The sequence below is a fragment of the Mobula hypostoma genome, chromosome 8 (genome assembly GCF_963921235.1).
Source record: "Mobula hypostoma chromosome 8, sMobHyp1.1, whole genome shotgun sequence".
Classification (NCBI taxonomy): Eukaryota; Metazoa; Chordata; class Chondrichthyes; order Myliobatiformes; family Myliobatidae; genus Mobula; species Mobula hypostoma.
The window spans coordinates 10,784,147-10,804,536 of NC_086104.1; the positions used below are offsets into that span (position 1 = coordinate 10,784,147).

General features: G+C 42.9%; 1 protein-coding gene across 2 annotated transcripts in view; it reads right to left on the minus strand.

The window, feature by feature from the left end:
* vta1 (vesicle (multivesicular body) trafficking 1) overlaps positions 1-20,390 on the minus strand; it is a 348,619-nt gene that overhangs the window by 122,090 nt on the left and 206,139 nt on the right. For both annotated transcript variants that reach the window (XM_063055463.1, XM_063055462.1), the window contains one exon: positions 2,560-2,668. In XM_063055463.1, the coding sequence (XP_062911533.1) occupies positions 2,560-2,668 (109 nt within the window). The remainder of the gene's footprint in view (positions 1-2,559; positions 2,669-20,390) is intronic.

A 20,390-nucleotide genomic window follows, 5' to 3' on the forward strand; every position in this document is an offset into this window, starting at 1 on the left:
TGCAAGACAGCCCAAGAATCTCACAGAACTAGAAGCCTTTTGCAAGGAAGAATAGGCAAAAATCCCCCAAACAAGAATTGAAAGACTCTTAGCTGGCTACAGAAAGCGTTTACAAGCTGTGATACTTGCCAAAGGGGGTGTTACTAAGCACTGACCATGCAGGGTGCCCAAACTTTTGCTCAGGCCCTTTTCCTTTTTTGTTATTTTGAAACTGTAAAAGATGGAAATAAACAAGTAATCTTGCTTAAAATATTAAAGAAATATGTCATCTTTAACTGTACGCCTTTTGGAAATCAGGTCATCTTTTACTCGCTTAGCTATTCACAGTAACAGAAATTTTGACCGGGGTGCCCAAACCTTTCCATGCCACTGTAAGTACCAGTATGCTTTTGCAAAGTAACAACATAATTAAAACAGATTTGAAGTGTTTATACGGTAGTGACTGGGTAATGGGGGGGAGGGGGGTTTAGGGGTAGCTAACTAGAATGGTTGATCAGATTAATTGCCTGGGGGAAGAAACTTTTAAGATGGCATTATGATTTTTGTTTTAATAGCCCTATAGCACTTTCCAGAAGGGAGCTTTTGGAAAAGGCACTTTGCTGGGTGGGTAGTGTCCGCAATTATCATATTACAGTATGTGATGAGACGCAGTGTCTGCATTGGCTACCATTTTAATAGAGGCCAAGTTTTTAAGCTCACCAGTGGGAGGTGGTGCTTTAGCACTGCTGGCCCACCACCTCGAGGGAGTCTTGATTATAAGCGGGCCGAAACTCCTGAAGACAGGTGGCAGATCAACTGATGATCCTACTGGTGATAGCACAGGACAGTTATCATCTTAGTCCATGTGTATTTTGTAACTCTCCTGCAATAATGCCTACATTTCGAAAAGTATCTCATTGGCAATTAATTACTGTGAGATGTTCTGAGGCTGTGAAGAAGTACTATTATTTTATTTCAGTGTGGTATGTAACTTGGCACGCCCCAAGTTTTAGCAAAACTCATGATATGGGGAATTCCATTTCCAGGGCTTCCAGTGCAGCTCTACAATGGGACAGTTTTGCTTTAAGGTGTTCCGAAAACATTGAAGTATATTTTAGTTTCAACACAAGATTTTTGCACTTAATTTTTCCACCATCCTAAGGCCAGGAGCTGAAACTTTCCTCGTGATCCAGGTACCAGTTATTTTTACAGATGTGCAAATTTGCTTGAACTGAAACTGCAGCTCAGAAACCAAGTGGAAGCACTCCACAATCTGAAAGACATCAAATGCACAATGCTGCAGTTGCTGGAAACTCAACACATAAACCAACAACATTGCAGACATTGTAGAACAGGTAGTAGCTATGGAGAGAAAACACAATTAATGTTGCTAGACAGTGCTGAGGTCCAACCAGAAGGATTCCGGCCTGAAAACATTAACTCCTCACTCCAAAAACATGACGGACTCAAATGCTTCGAGTTTCACGTTCCTGGGAAGAACATCGCTGATAGCTTGTCCTGGTTCAACCATGTAGACGTCATGGCCAGGAAAGTTCACCAATGCCTTTCCTTACTCAGGAAGCAAAAGAAACTTAACCCGTCATCTTTGACCCTTGGTAATTTTTATTGATGCTGTGAGGGCGATGCGGCTCCAACATCTGTCACCCATTTATCGATAGGGTTGATTTGGTTGATGTGGCTGGCTAGGCGGATTTTCCTCCTACTCTACCCCCAGAATATTTCCTTCCAGCTCTGTGCACGTCCCTCCTGAAGCTCAGCATTCATTCACAGACAATGTCGTCGTGGCTATCCCTCGAGGTCGAGTATGATGGTCTTTGTTCTGTTGATCTATTTATGGGCTCTCAAGTGGCTTATGAGTCCAATCTTGGCTTTCAAAATTCATTCAGGAAAGGTAGTTCCAGATGGCTTTGGTTGTTGCTCCCTCTCTTTCCATTTTCTTCTCTTTTCTTCTAATTCTGCACATCTGTTGGTCTCGAAAGTTGCTGAAGTTGCTGTTCCTTCTCAGATGATGGCTTGCCAGAGTTTCCTGTCCTTGGCATTGGTTTCCCAATTGTTGATGTCGATGTTACATATCTTCATGTTGGCTTTTAAGATGCCTTTGAATCTCTTCTGTTGTCCGCCTCTTTTACGTATGCCTTCAAGCTGGGAGTCAGAAGATTTGTTTCGGCAGATGTTCGTCTTTCATCCGAACAACATGACCGTTCCATCTTAGTTGATTCTTGATGTTCTAAGGGAACGTTCTTGTATTCTGAGGCTGTGCTCTCTGATCCTAGACTCACCCACTATAAGACACATCGTCTCCAATTCATTCTATCTAGGCCTTTCAATATTCAACAGGCTTCAATGAGGTTTCCCCCTTCATTTTTCTAAACTCCAGTGAGTACAGACTTGGAGCCATCCAATGCAAGCATAGGGACAACATACAAACTACTTAGACAGTGGCAGGAATTGAACCTTGGTCACAGATGCTGTTAAAGCATTACACTAACCATTATGCAACCATGCCACTCAATATGCTAGCAATCATTTGTACTAAAAGACAAAAAATCTAATGCTTACCAAATTCATTTTCCATCCCTATAGGTCCAGACTTGGGAGTTTCGCCATTTTTCAAACAGTTGTGGATATAGGCTGCTTTCCATTTTGCGTATTTCCTGTGCTGGATATTCTATTGTAAGAGTAAAACAACAACAAAACCATCCAAACCTTAGTAATCAAAGACTGTAATGAAACTAAAGGAAATAGATTTGCAATTTGTTTAAACTTAGTGGCTACTTTATTAGGTACACCAACTCATTAATGCAATATCTAATCAGCCGATCATGTGGCAGCAACTCAATGCATGTCAAGAGGTTCAGTTGATATTCAGACCAAATGTCAGCATGGGGAAGAAATGTGAACTAAGCGACTTTGATTGTAGAATGATTGCTGGTGCCAATGGGGTGGTTTGAATATCCTAGAAACTTCTGATCTCCTGGGATATTCACACTCAACAGTCACCAGCGTTTACAAGGAATGGTGCGAAAAACAAAAAAAAAATTCAGTGAGTGGCAGTTCTGTGGGCAAAAACACCTTAATGAGAAAGGTCACAGGAGAATGGCCAGACTGGTTCAAACTGACAGGAAAGCAACAGGAACACAAGTAACTACAAGTTACCACAGTTGTGTGCAGAAGACCATCTCTGAATGTACAACACACCAAACCTTGGTTGGATGGGCTACAGAAAAAGACCACGAACATACACTCAAGAGGCCACTTTATTGGGTACAAGAGGTACCTAATAAAGTGGTCAGTGAGTGTATGTTGTTTCCATTACCATTGAAAGGTTTTTTAAAACAAACTCATTTCAAAATTCTAAGTAAATTTATTTATTAAAGTACATACAATGTGTGTCTGTGTGTACAAGCACCACATACTATCCTGAAATTCTTGCAGGTGTTCACAGTAGAGCAATGAAATACAATAGAATCAATGAAAAGTTACACACAAACAGAGACTGAGAAGGAAAAGAAGAGAGACTATGCAAATTCCAAATAAAAACAAAAAAATAACACTATAGGGGTTGGTGTTGGGACTGCTTCATTTCACATTATATTTTAATAATGTGGACGATGGAACTGATAGCTTTGTGGTCAGGTTTACAAACAATACAAAGAGAGGTGGAGGGTAGGTAGTGTTGAAGAAGCAGAAAGTCTATAGAAGAACTTAGACGGACTGCGAGAATGGGCAAAGAAGTGGCAAATGGACTATAGTGTACTGAATGGTCATGTATTTTGGTAGAGAAATAAAAGCATAGGCAATTTTCTAAATAGGGAGAAAATTCAAAAATCGAAGGGACATGGGAGATCTTGTGCAGGATTCACCAAAGGTTAACTTGCAGGTTGAGTTGTCACTGAGGAAGGCAAATGCAATGTTAGTGAGGACTAGAATATAAAATCACGTCTGTAATGCTGAGGCTTCTAAGACCTTGATCAGAGCATCCTTGGAGAATTGTGGGTAGTTTTGAGTCCCTTATCTAAGAAAAGAATTGGTGGCATTGAAGAGGGTCCAGAGGAGGTTGAAAGGCCTAGACACAGTGGATGTGGATAGGATGATTCCTGTAGTGGGTGAGCCTAAGACCAGAGGGCACAGCCTCAGGATAGAGGGAGGTCCCTTTCGAATAGAGATGAGGAGGAATTATTCAGCTAGAGGGTGGTGAACCTGCGGAATTCTTTTCCACAGACGACTGTGAAGGCCAAGTCATTGGGTATACTTAAAACAGAGGTGAATAGGTTCTTGATTAGTCAAGATGTCAAAGGTTAGGGGAGAAGGCAGTAGTATTTTTTAATTTTTTTATTTTATTGAGATAAAGTGCAGGATCAACTGCATGCCACCTAGCAATCCCCCGATTTAACCCTAGACTAATTACGAGACAATTTACAATGACCAATTAACCTACTAAATGGTTTGTCTTTGGACTATGGGAAGAAACCGGAGCACCCAAAGGAAATCCACATAGTCACAGGGAGGACATACAGACTGCTTAGAGGCAGCAGAGGGATTTGAACCTGCATGCTGGTACTGTGAATTCTTGTGCTAACCACTACGCTACCATGCCACCCTAAATGGTGTTGACAGGGATAATGAATTAGCCATGATGGAATGGCGGAGTAAACTTGATGGGCTGAATATCCTAATTCTTCTGCTATGGCTTTATAATATATAAATAATACCGAGAGCATGAGTCGTAGAGTCCTTGAAAATGAATCCATAAGCTGTGTTCAATGCTGAGGTATATGACACTGGTTCAGGAGTCTGATGGTTGTAGGGTCAGAACTAGTCATAGAGTCATAGAAAAGTACAGCACAGAAAAAGGCCTTTCAGCCCTTCTAGTCTGTGCAAAACCATTTAAACTGCTTAATTCAATTGAAATGCACCTGCACCATCACCCTCCCTACCCTTCCTATCCGTGTACCTATGTAAACACTGAAATCGAGGTCCCATGCACCACTTGTGCTGGCAGCTCGATCCACACTCTCACTATCCTCTGAGTGAAGAAGCTTCCCCTCATGTTCCCATTAATCATTTCACGTTTCACCCTTAACCCATGACATCTGGTTGTAGTCCCACCCAACCCCAGGGGGAAAAGCCTTTTTGCATTTACCCATCTATACCCCTCATAATTTTGTATACCTCTATCAATTTCCCTTCAGTCTTCTATATTCCAAGTCCAAACCTAGTCAATCTTTCCTTATAACTGAGGTCCTCCAATCCTGGCAACATCCTTGTAAATTTCCTCTGTTCTCTTTCAACCTTCTTTACATCCTTCCTGTAGGTAGGTGACCAAAACTGCATACAATACTTCAAATTAGGCCTAACTAACATCTTATACAATTTCAACATAACATCCCGACTTCTGTGTTCAATACCTTGATTTACGAAGGCCGATGTGCCAAAAGCTTTCTTTACTGCCCTATCTACCTGCGAACCCACTTTCAATGAATTATGGATCTGTATTCACAGATAATTTTGTATACCTTTATCAAATCTCTCATCAGTCTTCTACATTCCAAGGAATAAAATCCAAACCTATTCAATCTTTCCTTATAACTCGGGTCCTCCAGTCCTGGTGACATCTTTGTAAATATTCTCTACCGCTCTCCTTAGTCCCCTACTGTACACTGTGCAAGGCCTATTCTTGGAACTGTTTTTGAACCTGGTGGTGTGGAACCTAAGTACCTCCTTCCCGATGGCAGTAGTGAGAAGAGAACATGTCCTGGATAATTTGGCAGGGGCGGGGGGGTGGTGATGGTGGTGGTCCTGGATGATGGATGCTGCTTTCTTGCGGCAGTGTTCCCTGTATTTTCCGTTAAGTCTTTAGCTTAAATATGTACAACTGCCAGGTGCAAACACTCAACACAAAATGACTCATACATTAACACACCAGGATTAAATCTGTGGCAGAGAATTACTTAATGTTTTAGTCATTCTTAATCTTGCCAGTGTCTCAGAGCAAAACCAAGAAAGTCAAAGCATTACAACAGGCATAATACCTGTGACATAGCCATAGAGTACTGTTTATTTTATGTGCTTGTACTGAGTAATGAAGCTCAGGAGCATTGAAAGAAACTTAAAGCTGGATTGGGGCAGGGAAAACAAAGTCAGAATCCTTGAAACAAAATAACAGAATCTGAATCAGGTTTAATATCACCAGCATATGTCATGAAATTTGTAAAATTAGCGGCAGCAGTACAATGCAATACATGGTAATATAGAAAAAAATAAAGGTCAATTACAGTAGGTGTATATGTATATTAGATAGTTAAATTAAAAATAGTGCAAAAACAGACACAATATAAAAAATAGTGAGGTGATGTTCATGGGTTCAATGTCCATTCAGAAATTGGATGACAGAGGGGAAGAGGCTGTTTTTGAATCGCTGAGTGTGTGCCTTCAGGCTTCTGTACCTCATTCCTGATGGTAACAATGATAAGAGGGCATGGAATCACATTGGACTACAAAGATTTTCCTATTTTTGGGTGTATCTTTTGGATTTTGGGCTGCTGATCAAGAAGGTCACCATGACATTTCCCTATCATGCACCAATTTTTTTGAAACTTCCTATATTTTTATTTCAATTCATAATTTAAGTCAATTAAAATGTTGCCCACAATATAAATTGGAAACTTTTCTATCTTGTTCAGGCATTCCTCAGCATGCTGAGGCAGGGCAGATGCTGCATGGCAGGACAGGTTTTAGAAAGGCTATAAATTTCTGTGAAGGATTTCGATACTTCAGACAGATGTTTCCCAGAATAACTGATGTCAAGATTAAGCAAGGAATTTTTGTTGGTCCAGAAATCAAACAGGTCATCAATGACAGAACTTGTCGTGGCATCGGAGAAAATCGCTTGGAAGGTATTCAAGGATGTAGCTGAAAATTTTCCGAGCAACTCCTCCATTTCCCCTACATCCACATTCATGCCATCTTCCCACCGCTGTAACAGTGATTGAATTTCTCTTGTCCTTACCTACCACTTCATTAGCCTCCACATCCAACATATTACCCACTGCAACATCCACCATCTCCAAAGGGATCCTACCATTAAACATACCTTTACTTCCCCCCAACCTCCGCTTTCCGCAGGGATCGTTTCCTCCACGACTCACTTGTCCATTCGCCCTTTCCCATTAATCTCTTCTAGGCACTCATCCCTGCAAGCAGCCTAAGTGCTACACCTGCCCATACACCTCTTTCCTCACCTCCATTCTGACCCCAAACAGTGCTTCCAGGTGAGGCAACACTTCACCTGCAAATCTGCAGGGTTTGTCGACTATGTCTGTTGTTTCTCATGCAGCCTCCTCTACATTGGGGAGACACGTTGTAAATTGGGAGACCACTTCATCGAGCTCCATCCGCCTAAAGCGGGACATCCCAGTGGCCAAACATTTTAATTCCTATTCCCATTCCTATTTGACCAGTTGAACCATGGTGTCCTCTTATGCTACACTCAGGGTGGAGGAGCAACACCTAATATTCCATCTGATGGTATAAATATTGATTTTTCCTTCCAGTGAACAAACTAACACCACCCCACTCCCTGCAACACTTCCTTAGTTCTCCACTCTGACCTTTTACTTCTTCTCACCTGCCTATTAGTTCCCACTGGGCCCCCTCCTCTTTCCCATTCTTCTATGGTCCACTCTCCTCCCCCTCTTCTCCAGCCCTTGACTTTTCCCACTCACCTATCACCTTCCAGCTAGCCTTATTCCGCTCACCCACTTTTTTAATTTGGCATCTCCCCTCTTCCTTTTCAGTCCTGAAGAAGGGTCTCAGCCCGAAACGTCAACTATTCATTCTTTTCCACAGATACTGTCTGACCCTGCTGAGTTCCTCCACTGTTTTGTGTGTGTTGTATATACTATGTGTGCTTTGTCCTGTGTGTGACTGTTGGTACTTTGTTTTGTACCTTGACCCTAGAGTAACACTGTGTTACACTGTCTCATTTGGCTGTATTCATGGGCATGCATATATGGTTGAATGACAATTAAACTTGAATTGAAGATACTAGAAGAGCTGACCAATAGCTGTACCGAAGAAACAGGCTTCAAGTTTTAACAACGGATAGCTATGAGGATGAAAGCAGTGGGGGGGGGGGGCGGAGGGAGGCAAGTGCGACTATGCTTCTGGTGCCAACATAGCATGGCTAAAACTTAATAAAAATAACACATATCCATCTTATGTAATCCGCAGGAACTTTCTACACTGTTAGAAATCATTCAGGAGGCACGACATTATGGATAGCATAATTACGGATTAACAAAAATAAAAACCAGTCTTCAAAAAATAAAACCTGCACATAATTTAATGCAACATTTGGATTCTGTCCCACTGAAAATACACAGGGGAAAACAATAGGTTAATTAGCTGTAGTTAATTGTTATTAATAAATATGAGAAAGTCTGTAGATGCTGGAAATCCAAAGCAACACACACATAATGCTAGAGGAACTCAGCAGGTCAAGTAGCATCTATGGAAAAGAGTAAACAGTCGCTGTTTCGGGCCGAGACCCTTTGTCAGGAGATTTATTATTTATCATTATCTTTGCATTGAAGAAATGTAAAACATTGTTACAGGAGAGTGAGATTTCCTTGGACTCTCTCTCCTGTAGTTTTGTTGCGTGAATAAAAACTTATACAGTATTTCCCAGTTACAGCATCTGTGTGACTCAGTTTTTGTTAAATCACAATACCATCAGTTGCAACACACACAAAATATTGGAGGAACTCAGTCGGTCAGGCAGCATCTGTGAAAATGAAAAAACAGTTGATGTTTTGGGCCAGGACGCTTCATCAGGACTGGAAAGGAAGGGGGAAGAAACCAGAATAAGGAGGTGAGGGGCAGTGGGAAGAGTAAAAGGTGGCAGGTGATGGGTGGATTCAGGTGAGGAGGGAGGTAAGTGGGGGAGAGGAAATGTAAAGTCCTGATGAAGGGTCTCAACCCAATACGTTGACTGCACTCCTTTCCACAGACACTGCCTGGCCTGCTGAGTTCCTTCAGCATTTTGTGTGTTGTCTGCAGAATCACCTGAGTTTCGTTTGTTTTGTTTGGGAATGTGTAAAGCTTTAAACTATAATTCAGGATTCAACTAGGATCCAATTACTGTTAATTCTCCGTGCTGAGACTTTATTTTAATTCTCCTTTTATTATCCTTCAGTGCAAACCCAGTCAAAAGCCCTCATCTGCCTGCTTGATAAATATGTTTGGATGGTAATAATCCCTTTCTCCTAGCTAATTTATCAGCTTTTGCCAAGATACTAAAAACAACCATCAGGGTGGCAGTGGCTTAACACTTACCGATCGATCAAAGAGTGGAATTTGTGAAGTCATGTCTGACTAAACTGGATGAAATTTTTTGGGATTAAGGACATAAATAGTTCAACACGAATGAACTTAAGGTTTTAGTAAGCTTCCAAACAAGATTAGTAAAACATGAGAATTCGTAGAATTGGAGCTAATTTTGTGACGTGATTGGTAATTATTAGAACAGAAAAGCTTGACAATAATATTAAAACATTTTGACTCCAATTAATGAAATGTGACATTGTGTTCCCATGGAATCCAGAGACAGTGAACAAATAGAATAATTTTCATATGACACTTAGACATAATAGATTGTGTGAAATCGAAAAAGTTGCAAAGCTGTACAGACAAAAGTTATGTTGCAAAAGAAATTTCAACAGAGTTTAGTGTGATATTGCCCAATTGGAATCAAAGCACTTCTGAATTAAATTCAGAGATGGGAAGTTTTGGAGGAACAAGGAGCTTTAAGTATCTTTGTGCTCAATTCATGTAAAGCTGCTGTAATCATGAAGGCAAATGGACTAGAGCAAGGGTTCCCAACCTGGGGTCCATAGACCCCTCGATTGAGAGTAGGGGTCCATGACATAAAAAAGGTTGAGAACCCGTGATCTAGAGGCTTTTTTTCATTTTCATTTAATAGCTTTATTTCTCACATGTATATCAAAACAGACAGTGAAATGCACCACATGCTTCAAGTACCCGCCGCTGTTCCTGGCACTAAAATTGCATGTCCACAATTTACTAAACTTAACCCGCTCATCTTTGCAATATGGGAGGAAACCAGAGCACTCGGAGAAATTCACATAGTTATGGGGAGAAGGTATGAACTCCTGAATCACCGGAATCACTAGCGCTGTAAAATCGTTACGCTAACTGCTACGTTACTGTGTTGCCCATAAACCAGACAGAAGGAAGTAGTCATTGTATTGTTCACAGCCTTGGCTATGCCTTGTCCTGAGGTACTGAATCCATAGTCTATTGTTCATTCAATGAATGCAATGCAGGTTTGCTGGAATAATAACATTGCATTGGTAATTAAATTATGATTAAGATTATTTGTTATTCCTCTATTCAGAAAGATGAGGGGAAGTATTATAGTCGATTGAAAAAGTCAGGGGAACAGATATAGAAGGATGATTTATAGAAGGAATAATGCTTAAAATTAGTACTCAACATTTCTGGAACGATTTTGTCTACCTACAGTATTTGCAGTATTTGGTCTTTTCCAGTGAGGGTTGAGGGATAAATGTTAACAAAGACTTGGGGAGAACTGCCTTGCTCTCCTTTATCTAGTGGCATGGACTGTTTTTTAATTTTCAGATGAATGCGTTGAAGTACGGGCTCAGGTTACCTTCTTGGTTCCCAAGGGGGCCATGAGCTCACAAATAAGCAGACCTACAAGAGGCACTGCCAAAAGAATGCAACCTCCATCATCAAGGTCCCCTCCACTGTCCAGGCCATGTTTTCTTCTCGCTGCTGCCAATGGGAAGAATTAGGAACTACACCATCAGATTCAGCAACAGTTATTACTCTTCAACCGTCAGGCTCATGGTTTAGGGACACTGAGAGGAGACCTAGTGTTCAGGTAAAGTCTTCAGGTCTGGTGTTCAAGGCCTGGAGTTTGGCTCCTCACTCATTGCTATTGGCAAGTCCTGGGTCATTAGCGAAGGTTGAATGGAAGTTCAAATTGAAGCCCAAAGGTTGATCGGAAGTCCAGAAGTCTCTGAATCCTTGAATCTGCTGAAGGCCAAAGATAGCCTGGCTGGGGTTAGAGTAGTGTGCATGTGCGTGCGTGGATGGGAGGAAGGGAGGAATGGGGCTTGCTTTGCTGTTGCTTGGTCACTTGGCATGTTCTGTGTTGAGCCTGAAACACTGGTGTTGGATGTGTGGCGACACTTTCAGGCTGCTCCCTGCACATCCTTAGGTGTGTTGGTTGTTAAATGTTTCGATGAGCATGTGAATATAACTCATGGAAATCTGAACCTAATACAAATCTTGGAAAATCAGTAACTTGTGATGGTTGCATTGTTTGAACAATTCATCTGTTTTATACAATCCTTTCTACATTTAGGGAGTAGTGTCATAGAATCACAGCACAGAAACAGACCTTTTGATCCATCTTGTTTGTGCTAGCATTGTCTTCTACCTAGTCCCATCTACTTGCAGCTAGACTGTAACCCTCCATATCCCTCTCATCAAAATACCTATCCAAACTTCTGACTGCACATCCATCACTTCTACTGGCTGCTCATTCCACACTCACACCACCGGCTGAGTGAAGAAGTTTCCCCTCAGATTCATCCTAAATATTTCACCTTTCATTCTAAACCTATGTCTTCTAGTTCTAGTCTCAACCAACCTCAGTGGAAAGAACCTGCTTGAATTTATCCTCATAATTTTGTATACCTCTATCAAATATCCTCTCTTTCTCCTATGCTCTAGGGAATAAAGTCCAAACTTATTCAAACTTTGTAACTCTGATCCTGAAGTCCCAGCAACATCTTGTAAATTTTCTCTGTCTTGCAGCCTGTTACACCGTTGCTATTTAGGGCAGCAATGAAGGTCCTCCATCTCTGTCTGCCTTTATCTGTCTTATCTACTGTGCCCCAGGTCTGGATCAAGGCCCTCACTTCTGCCTCTATGGTATGATACCAAGTTGTCTTTGATCTTCCATGTCTTCTCCACCTTCATGGCTCCAATGAAGTGCTATCTTGATGATGGAGTTGGCCTCTCTTTTCACCTTATTGATATCTTTCCTGCTGGTAGGAAGGATGACAACTGCAAGGTTATCCCTGATTCTGGATTTGTAGGTAGATGATGCAGCACGGGTTGACCTAATTTTTAATAAAGACAAAATTGGCATCTGATGGGATTCAGCCTATTCTTTTCTGGGTACTTCCCAAATAAGAGTCCTCTTGCACTAAAGCTTCAGGCTACATGATTGGCAAATGCATTAGCAACAAAGAACTGCTTTGTGTCAAATGAAAGCAAAAAGACTATATTGTACTTAATTGTAGAATCAGAATTATTAATCGTAACATTTTCCAGTTGTATTGCTCAAGGACAATCATATCCAGACCTTCTTAGATATTCACAACTGATGGGCCCATGGCATAAAAAAGGTTGGGAACCTAACCTTTATTGCTGCTGAGATCGCTCTGCTATGGAGAGGAGAGACTACCTTTCCGTGACTGCTGAGATCGCTCTGCTATGGGGAGGGGAGACTACCTTTCCGTGACTGGTGAGATCGCTCTGCTATGGGGAGGGGAGACTACCTTTCCGTGACTGGTGAGATCGCTCTGCTATGGAGAGGAGAGACTACCTTTCCGTGACTGCTGAGATCGCTCTGCTATGGGGAGGGGAGACTACCTTTCCGTGACTGGTGAGATCGCTCTGCTATGGAGAGGGGAGACTACCTTTCTGTGACTGGTGAGATCGCTCTGCTAAGGAGAGGGGAGACTACCTTTCCGTGACTGGTGAGATCGCTCTGCTATGGAGAGGGAAAGGCCTGCCACTGTGCCTGAAGAATGTTACCCAGGTTTTCTGTGCGTTGGATATGGACTTGGACTACAGATTTTTTTTTCAGTCTTAAAGTTTTTTATATCCTGTGTTTTTTGCCCGATCTTCCTTGTTTTTCGGGTGCAGGGGAGGGGGATTTGGGGGTTGATGTGCCTGTTCTGTTTTTGTTTGTTTCTTTTTGAGGGGAGGAGAGATTTTGGGGTTGATGATCATGCTTTACTTTCTTGGTTTCATTGCTATCTGCAGAAGAAGAATTTAAGAGTTGTATACTTTGATAATAAATGAACCTCTGACCCCCTGATGTAGATGAATGAGCAATGTTCGCCATGTCTTTGGAAGAAACAGCAGCAAATGGATAAGGAACAGAGTGACATACACAAAATGCTGGAGGAACTCAGCAGGCCAGGCAGCATCTATAGAAGAGTAAACAGTCAATGTTTTGGACCGAGACCCTTCATCAGGACCAGAGTAACAGAGTATCCAGGATTGAAGAAAAAATCATCTATGCCTCATCTCTAGTGCTATCATATGAAACCTCTGTGTAATCTCTCAGATTTATCCCTATGACAACACATTTTTGTTGTACATCACAATGAAGCTAATCTTTATCTTTGAGCATCGCTAAGGTGTTTGGCCATGCACAGATTTAACTAATGCAGAGAGAATCCACATGATTTACTTAGAGACATAGCATGGAACAGCCCTTTCTAACCATGCTGCCCAGGAACCCCAAACAAACTCCGATTTAACCCGAGCCTAATCACAGGACAACTTACAATGACTAATTAACCGACTACCGGTATACCTTTGGACCGTGGGAGGAAACTGGAGTACCTGGAGAAAATCCACATGCTCCATGGGGAGTATATACAGACTCCTTACAGAGAATGCCAGAATTGAACTTCAAACGCAGGTTGCAATAGTGTCACACTAACTGCTACAATACTGTGGCAAGCATGATTCAAATCTTTTATTTCTTTTAAGTTTAGCCAATTAAAAATTTTTTTTTATCTAATTGGAAAGTAATAGAAAATGTGAAATCACTGTGCATATAAGTGAACATAACTTAAAATTTCCCTAAAAAAATTGACAGTAATATTTGAAGAACTCATTGCTTCATCAGCTGGAGTTGCATAAGGTTTTAATATTATTGCATATAACCTTCAAAATTGAAAACATAAAGTCAGAACAAGAAAATAAGCCATCAGACCCATCACATGTAGCACATGATTATTCTTTCCCCATCTTCCCCTCATCTATCCACTCCATCTGCCCATCACTCACACACTCTCCCCACAGGTTCCCCTCTCCCCACTATTCCCATCTGCCCTTCCCACCTCCCTCACTTATTCCATGCTCCACCTGCCTCTCCTATCAGACTCTACCCAGCACTTCCACCTAGCACCTCCCATCCCACCCTCTGTCACTATTCCCACTCTCCCCTCCTCCATTGCCTATCACCTACCAGCTCTTGCTGTAACCCCTCCCCACCCCACCTCTTTATACGTGCTCTCTCCCCTCTGTTCTTCCATCCAGATGAAGGCTCTTGATCTGAAAAAGGTGACTGTCCATTTCCCTGCACAGATGTTGCCTGACCCATTGAGTTCCCACAGCATTTTTATTTTTGCTCCAGATCCCGGCATCCACAGCCTCTTGTATCTACATGATTATGTTGTGTTATAACCTGACTTCAACCTTGCCAGGTGTAGATCCCATTTTAATTATTTCTCTTTCTAAAAATAATTCAAAGATTTTAAGAAATGCAAATAAAATGCTGGAGGAACATCTATGAGGGGGGAATAAACAGTCAATGTTTTAGGCAGAGGCCCTTCATTCCTTTCTCCCACGGTCCACTCTCCTCCCCTATCTTCTTCACCCTTTACGTTTTCCACCTATCACCCCTCAGAGCCCCTCACCAGGCTTCACCCATCAACTGTCAGATTGTACTCATTTTCCTCCCACCCTCCCCCACCTTCTTGTTCTGGCTTGTTCCCCATTCCTTTCCAGTCCTGATGCAGGGTCTTGGTCTGAAAAGTTGACTGTTTATTCCAGTGCATTGTCCTGCTGAGCTCCTCCAACATTTTGTGTGTGCTGCTCTGCATTTCCAGCACACGCAGAATCTCTTGTGTTTATCAAAGCTATTAATACTTCCCGAGCATTGGCCCCAGCCTTATGATATGTCCAAGGATGACCCTCTAGAGACTGTTGATATTAAGTTTCTGTTCTGCTTTCCTGCAGTGACTTCAAGTCTGCAAATCTGGCTTTGATTTGATGTCACTGCTGAGATTACTTCCTTTGGGGCAGTGATGACATGAGATGAACATCAATTATTTTGCACGCAAAGCTAGAATGGGGAAGTGCTGTATGATTTGTACATAACAGTGGCAACAAACACGGTCTTAAAATACCAACTTATGGTGTTAGTCCACAAGAAGCCTGATTTCCGGCTGGCCAACCATTTTAATTCCACTGTTCATTCCCATTCCAATATGTTGGTCCATGGCCTCATTTACTGGCACGACAAAGCCACTCTCAGGCTGAAGGAGCAACCCCCCACAGTCTGTCTGGTAGCTTCCAACTGATAGTATCATTGACTTCTCCAACTTCCAGTAACTTCTTCCCCCTCCTCCATCCTATCCTTTTCCATTCCCCTATTCTGGCTCCCTTCTTACTCCTTCTTTTCCCCTCACTGTCTATCACCTCCCTCTGGCACCCCTCCTCCTTCCCTTTCTTCCATGGTGTCTCCCCTCTCCTATCAGATTCTTTCAAAAATTCAAAGGATCATTTACCATCAGAGAATACATACTCTTCACAGACATTCATGAAATAAGAGACCCCATGGAATGAACGATAGAATATCCAAGCCGCAAAGCACCCCCCACCCTTATCACAAGCATCAACCCCCCTCCATTCATGTCAGCAGAAGCATTAAACTCACTCCCTCTCCCCACCACGCAAGCAACAGCAAAAGCCCGCAGAGACACCTTGACCTGGAGTCCATCAAACTACAGTCCATAACCCAGCACTTCGGTATCTTTGACAGGCTCTCTCTCCAGCTACTGAGAGAGGAGTTGCTCCTGCAACGACGAGAGCAGAAACCAGCAACTCGGTGTTCCGAAGTTACAATTTCCATGGCGCTTCTCCAAGCCCCCCATCTCGAGGATCGACAGGGTCTCACCATCAAAAGAGCGAGAAGGAGGGATTGATCAAGTATGTTCTTCATCAGCTCTTTATCTTTTACACCTACCATCTCAAAGTTTCTCACTAAATTCACTACCACCCACCCACCCTCACCCTCACCTGGTCTCACCTATCACCTTCTTTCTCAGGGGTTCCTAACCTAGGATCCAGACCCCCTGGCTAACGGTAGGTGTCTATGGCATAAAAAAGTTTCAGAACCCAAGTTCTAGCTTGTACTCTCCCCACCACCTTACTCTCCACAGATGCTGTATGACCTGCTGAGCTCCTCCAGCATTTTACTTGTGTTATTTCATTTCCTTCAAAAATCTTCACCGCTCCCTGCCCCATTTTCAAGTATTGGTCATTGCAGAACAGAATCTTTCCAAAGCTCCTGAAAGGCCTCTCAAAATTGTAATTCACCATGGAAATGATGATTGGAGTAAGGCAAAAAGTCTGGAAATCAAGATGTTAAATTTTAGTTCACAAGAGCCAAATCCTGGTAATTTATATTTCCTTCCTTTTACCAATATACGTGAAGGGATTTGAGTTACTGATAATATTTTTCTGGGTAAATGGAAATCGTTGCCAAATGTTCTTTCTCAACATAATGTTCAGTACATACTCCTAATTTCAATTTGGACTTGTAGCCTATAATCTAGTAAAAATAATCTAACTACAGCTTGGGCTCATTTTGTAATCAGTGGATCAGAGAAACAGAAAAATCTATCCAAGCACATAACAGGAATGTGAAGGGGATCGCTCTTCCATTGCTCTTACATCAGTTTTTTTTCACTCTAGGGCTTATATCATTTTGCTGTGCTCCACGTGGGGACCAAGCCTTAATTTTAGCTTGAAATGAAATAAATAAAATTAGTGAATTAGATAAAAGTACAGAAGGGACAAGCAGGGCGGCCATTGGGATTAGGCCAGTAGTGAGAGTAGGAGTGTCAGGCTTTGACTCAAAGGAGGCTTCGGCTCGAAAGAGGCACTGGCTCTGGGTAAGTTTCTGTTAAGGTTTCCTTTATTTTCTCTTACTGTACCTAGTGTAGTAAATGGCTATTGTGTGTTCTTCATGCCAGATGTTGGAGTCCTGGAGGGTCTCCCAGGGAACTACATCTGGGTGAATTGCAACCAGCTGCAGCTCCTTGAAGACTGTTTTTTTTAATTTCAAAATATACTTTATTCAAAAATAAATATATACAATAAACCATTCAATAACTTTTCATCCTTTACATACGTTTCCATTATAGTCAGTACATATCCGTATTTATAGCCACCCACGTGGCACTCCAGTAGTTCAGCTTACCATATCATTGTTGAGGGGTATACTTCCCGCCCACCGACCCCTCCCACTCCCAAGGGTGGAGAAACCTATACTGTGGTCCTTTCCCACCGGGCCCTTGTGGTGGCTGCACCGAGTTTCAGTGCGTCCCTCAGCACGTACTCCTGCAGCCGAGAATGTGCCAGTCGGTAGCATTCTCCCACGGACATCTCCATGTGCTGGTAGATCATCAAGTTTCGGGCCGACCAAAGAGCGTCTTTCACCGAGTTGATGATCTGCCAGCAGCACCGGATGTTGGTCTCTGTGTGCGTCCCCGGGAACAGCCCGCAGATCAGAGAGTCCTCTGTTACGCAGCTGCTGGGGATAAAACGTGACACTAGCCCGTCCATCCTCCTCCACACCCTCTTTGCGAACTGGCAGTGTGCAAAGAGGTGGGTCACAGACTCCTCCTCACTGCAGTCCTCCCGTGGGCAGTGGGGTGCGGAGATGATGTTCCGGGCGTACAGGAGGGCTCTGACTGGGAGGGCTCCTCTCACCGCCAGCCAGGCGAGGTCTTGGTGCCTGTTGGTGAGATCTGGTGATGAGGCATTTTGCCAGATGAACTGGACAGTCTGCTCAGGAAACCACCCCACTGTGTTAGACCTGGAGCAGCAGCTGGATTACCTTCGTCTTGTACTGGAGAGCGAGGAGAAAATAGATCAGAGTTACAGGAAAGTAGTCACCCCTAAGTTGCAGGAGGTGAGTAGCTGGTTGACTGTCAGGAGAAATGTAAATATAAATAGGCAGTAAGCACAGATCACCCTTGTGGCTATTCCCCTCATGACCACAACAGTATGCAAATGGGATGCCAGAGAGACTAGGTTACTGGCACTGAAAATGGATCCGTGGTGCAGAAAGGAAAGAGGGAGAAGTGGGAAGCAGTAGTGATAGGAGACTCAACAGTCAGAGGAACAGACAGGAGATGCTGTGGACATGAATAGGACACACGAATGGTATGTTGCTTCCCAGATGTTAAGGTCAGGGACATCTTGAATCGCGTCCACAGTATTTTTGAGGGGCGAGGGAGAGCAGCCAGATGTCTTGGTACATATTGGTACCAATGACATAGGAACATAGGAAGGAAAAGCAAAGAGGTCCTGAAGAGAAAATTCAGAGAGCTAGGCAGAAAGCTGAGAGGCAGGACCTCCAGTGTAGTAGTTCCTGGACGCTACATGTGTCTTGTGCCACAGGATGATCTGGCGGATAAATGCATGGCTGAGAAGCTGGTGCAGGGGCAGGACTTCAGGTTCTTGGATCATTGGGATCTTCTGTGGGGAAGTTATGGTCTGTACAAAAGTGACAGGTTGCATCTACTTCAACTACTGCACAGAGTCTTGTCATCTTCAGAAGTTTTCAGATGACTCTGCCATAGTTGGATGCATCAGCAAGGGAGATGAGGCTGAGTACAGGGCTACGGTAGGAAATTTTGTCACACGGTGTGAGCAGAATTATCTGCAGCTTAATGTGAAAAAGACTAAGGAGCTGGTGGTAGACCTGAGGAGAGCTAAGGTACCGGTGACCCCTGTTTCCATCCAGGGGGTCAGTGTGGACATGGTGGAGGATTACAAATATCTGGGGATACGAATTGACAATAAACTGGACTGGTCAAAGAACACTGAGGCTGTCTATAAGAAGGGTCAGAGCCGTCTCTATTTCCTGAGGAGACTGAGGTCCTTTAACATCTGCTGGACGATGCTGAGGATGTTCTACGAGTCTGTGGTGGCCAGTGCAATCATGTTTGCTGTTGTGTGCTGGGGCAGCAGGCTGAGGGTAGCAGACACCAACAGAATCAACAAACTCATTCGTAAGGCCAGTGAGGTTGTGGGAATGGAACTGGACTCTCTAACAGTGGTGTCTGAAAAGAGGATGCTGTCTAAGTTGCATGCCATCTTGGATAATGTCTCCCATCCACTACATAATGTACTGGGTGGGCACAGGAGTACATTCAGCCAGAGACTCATTCCACCGAGATGCAACACAGAGCGTCATAGGAAGTCATTCCTGCCTGTGGCCATCAAACCTTACAGCTCCTCCCTTGGAGGGTCAGACACCCTGAGCCAATAGGCTGGTCCTGGACTTATTTCATAAATTACTGGCATAATTTACATATTACTATGTAACTATTTATGGTTCTATTACTATTTATTATTTATGGTGCAACTGTAACGAAAACCAGTTTCCCCGGGGATCAGTAAAGTATGACTATGACTATCTGAACCCAAGAGGGACAAATATTCTTGCAGGCATTTTGTTAGAGCTGTTGGGGAGGGTTTAAGCTAATTTGGCATATGGGTGGGAACCAGAGTGAAAGGATTCAGAATAGGATGGGTGGTAAAAAAGCAAATATAGTGTGCAGTCAGACTGGCAGGAATGGCAAGCAGGTGACTGGACAAAATTGCAGCCAATGGTGTGAGTATCAGTGCAATAGGGATGCAAAATCAAAAAGTGTTGCAAATAAAGTACTCAAAGTGTTATATCTCAATACACAGAGTATAAGAAATAAGGTGTCCACAGAGTATAAGAAATAAGGTGGATGATTTTGTTCCACTATTACAGATTAGTCGGTATGATGTTGTGGCCATCACTGAATTGTGACTGAAGGATGGTTGTAGTTGAGAGCTAAACGTCCAAGGTTACACATTGTATCGTAGGGATTGGAAGGTAGGCAGAGGGGGTGGCATGGCCCTGCTGGTAAAGAATGGCATTAAACCTGTAGAAAGGTGTGACTTAGGATCGGAAGATGTAGAATCCTTGTGGGTTGAGTTAAGAAACTGCAAATGTAAAAGGACCCGGATGGCAGTTATATACAGGCCTCCCAACAGTACCTGGGATGTAGACAATGGGAAATAGAAAAGGCATGCCAAAGGATAATGTTATGATCATCACGGGAGATTTCAACATGCAGGTCGATTGCGAAAATCAGGTTTTTAACAGATCTGAAGACAGTGACTTTGTTGAATGCTAATGGGATGGCTTTTTAGAGCAAGTTTGTCGTTGAGCCTACTAGGGGATCAGCTATACTGTAATG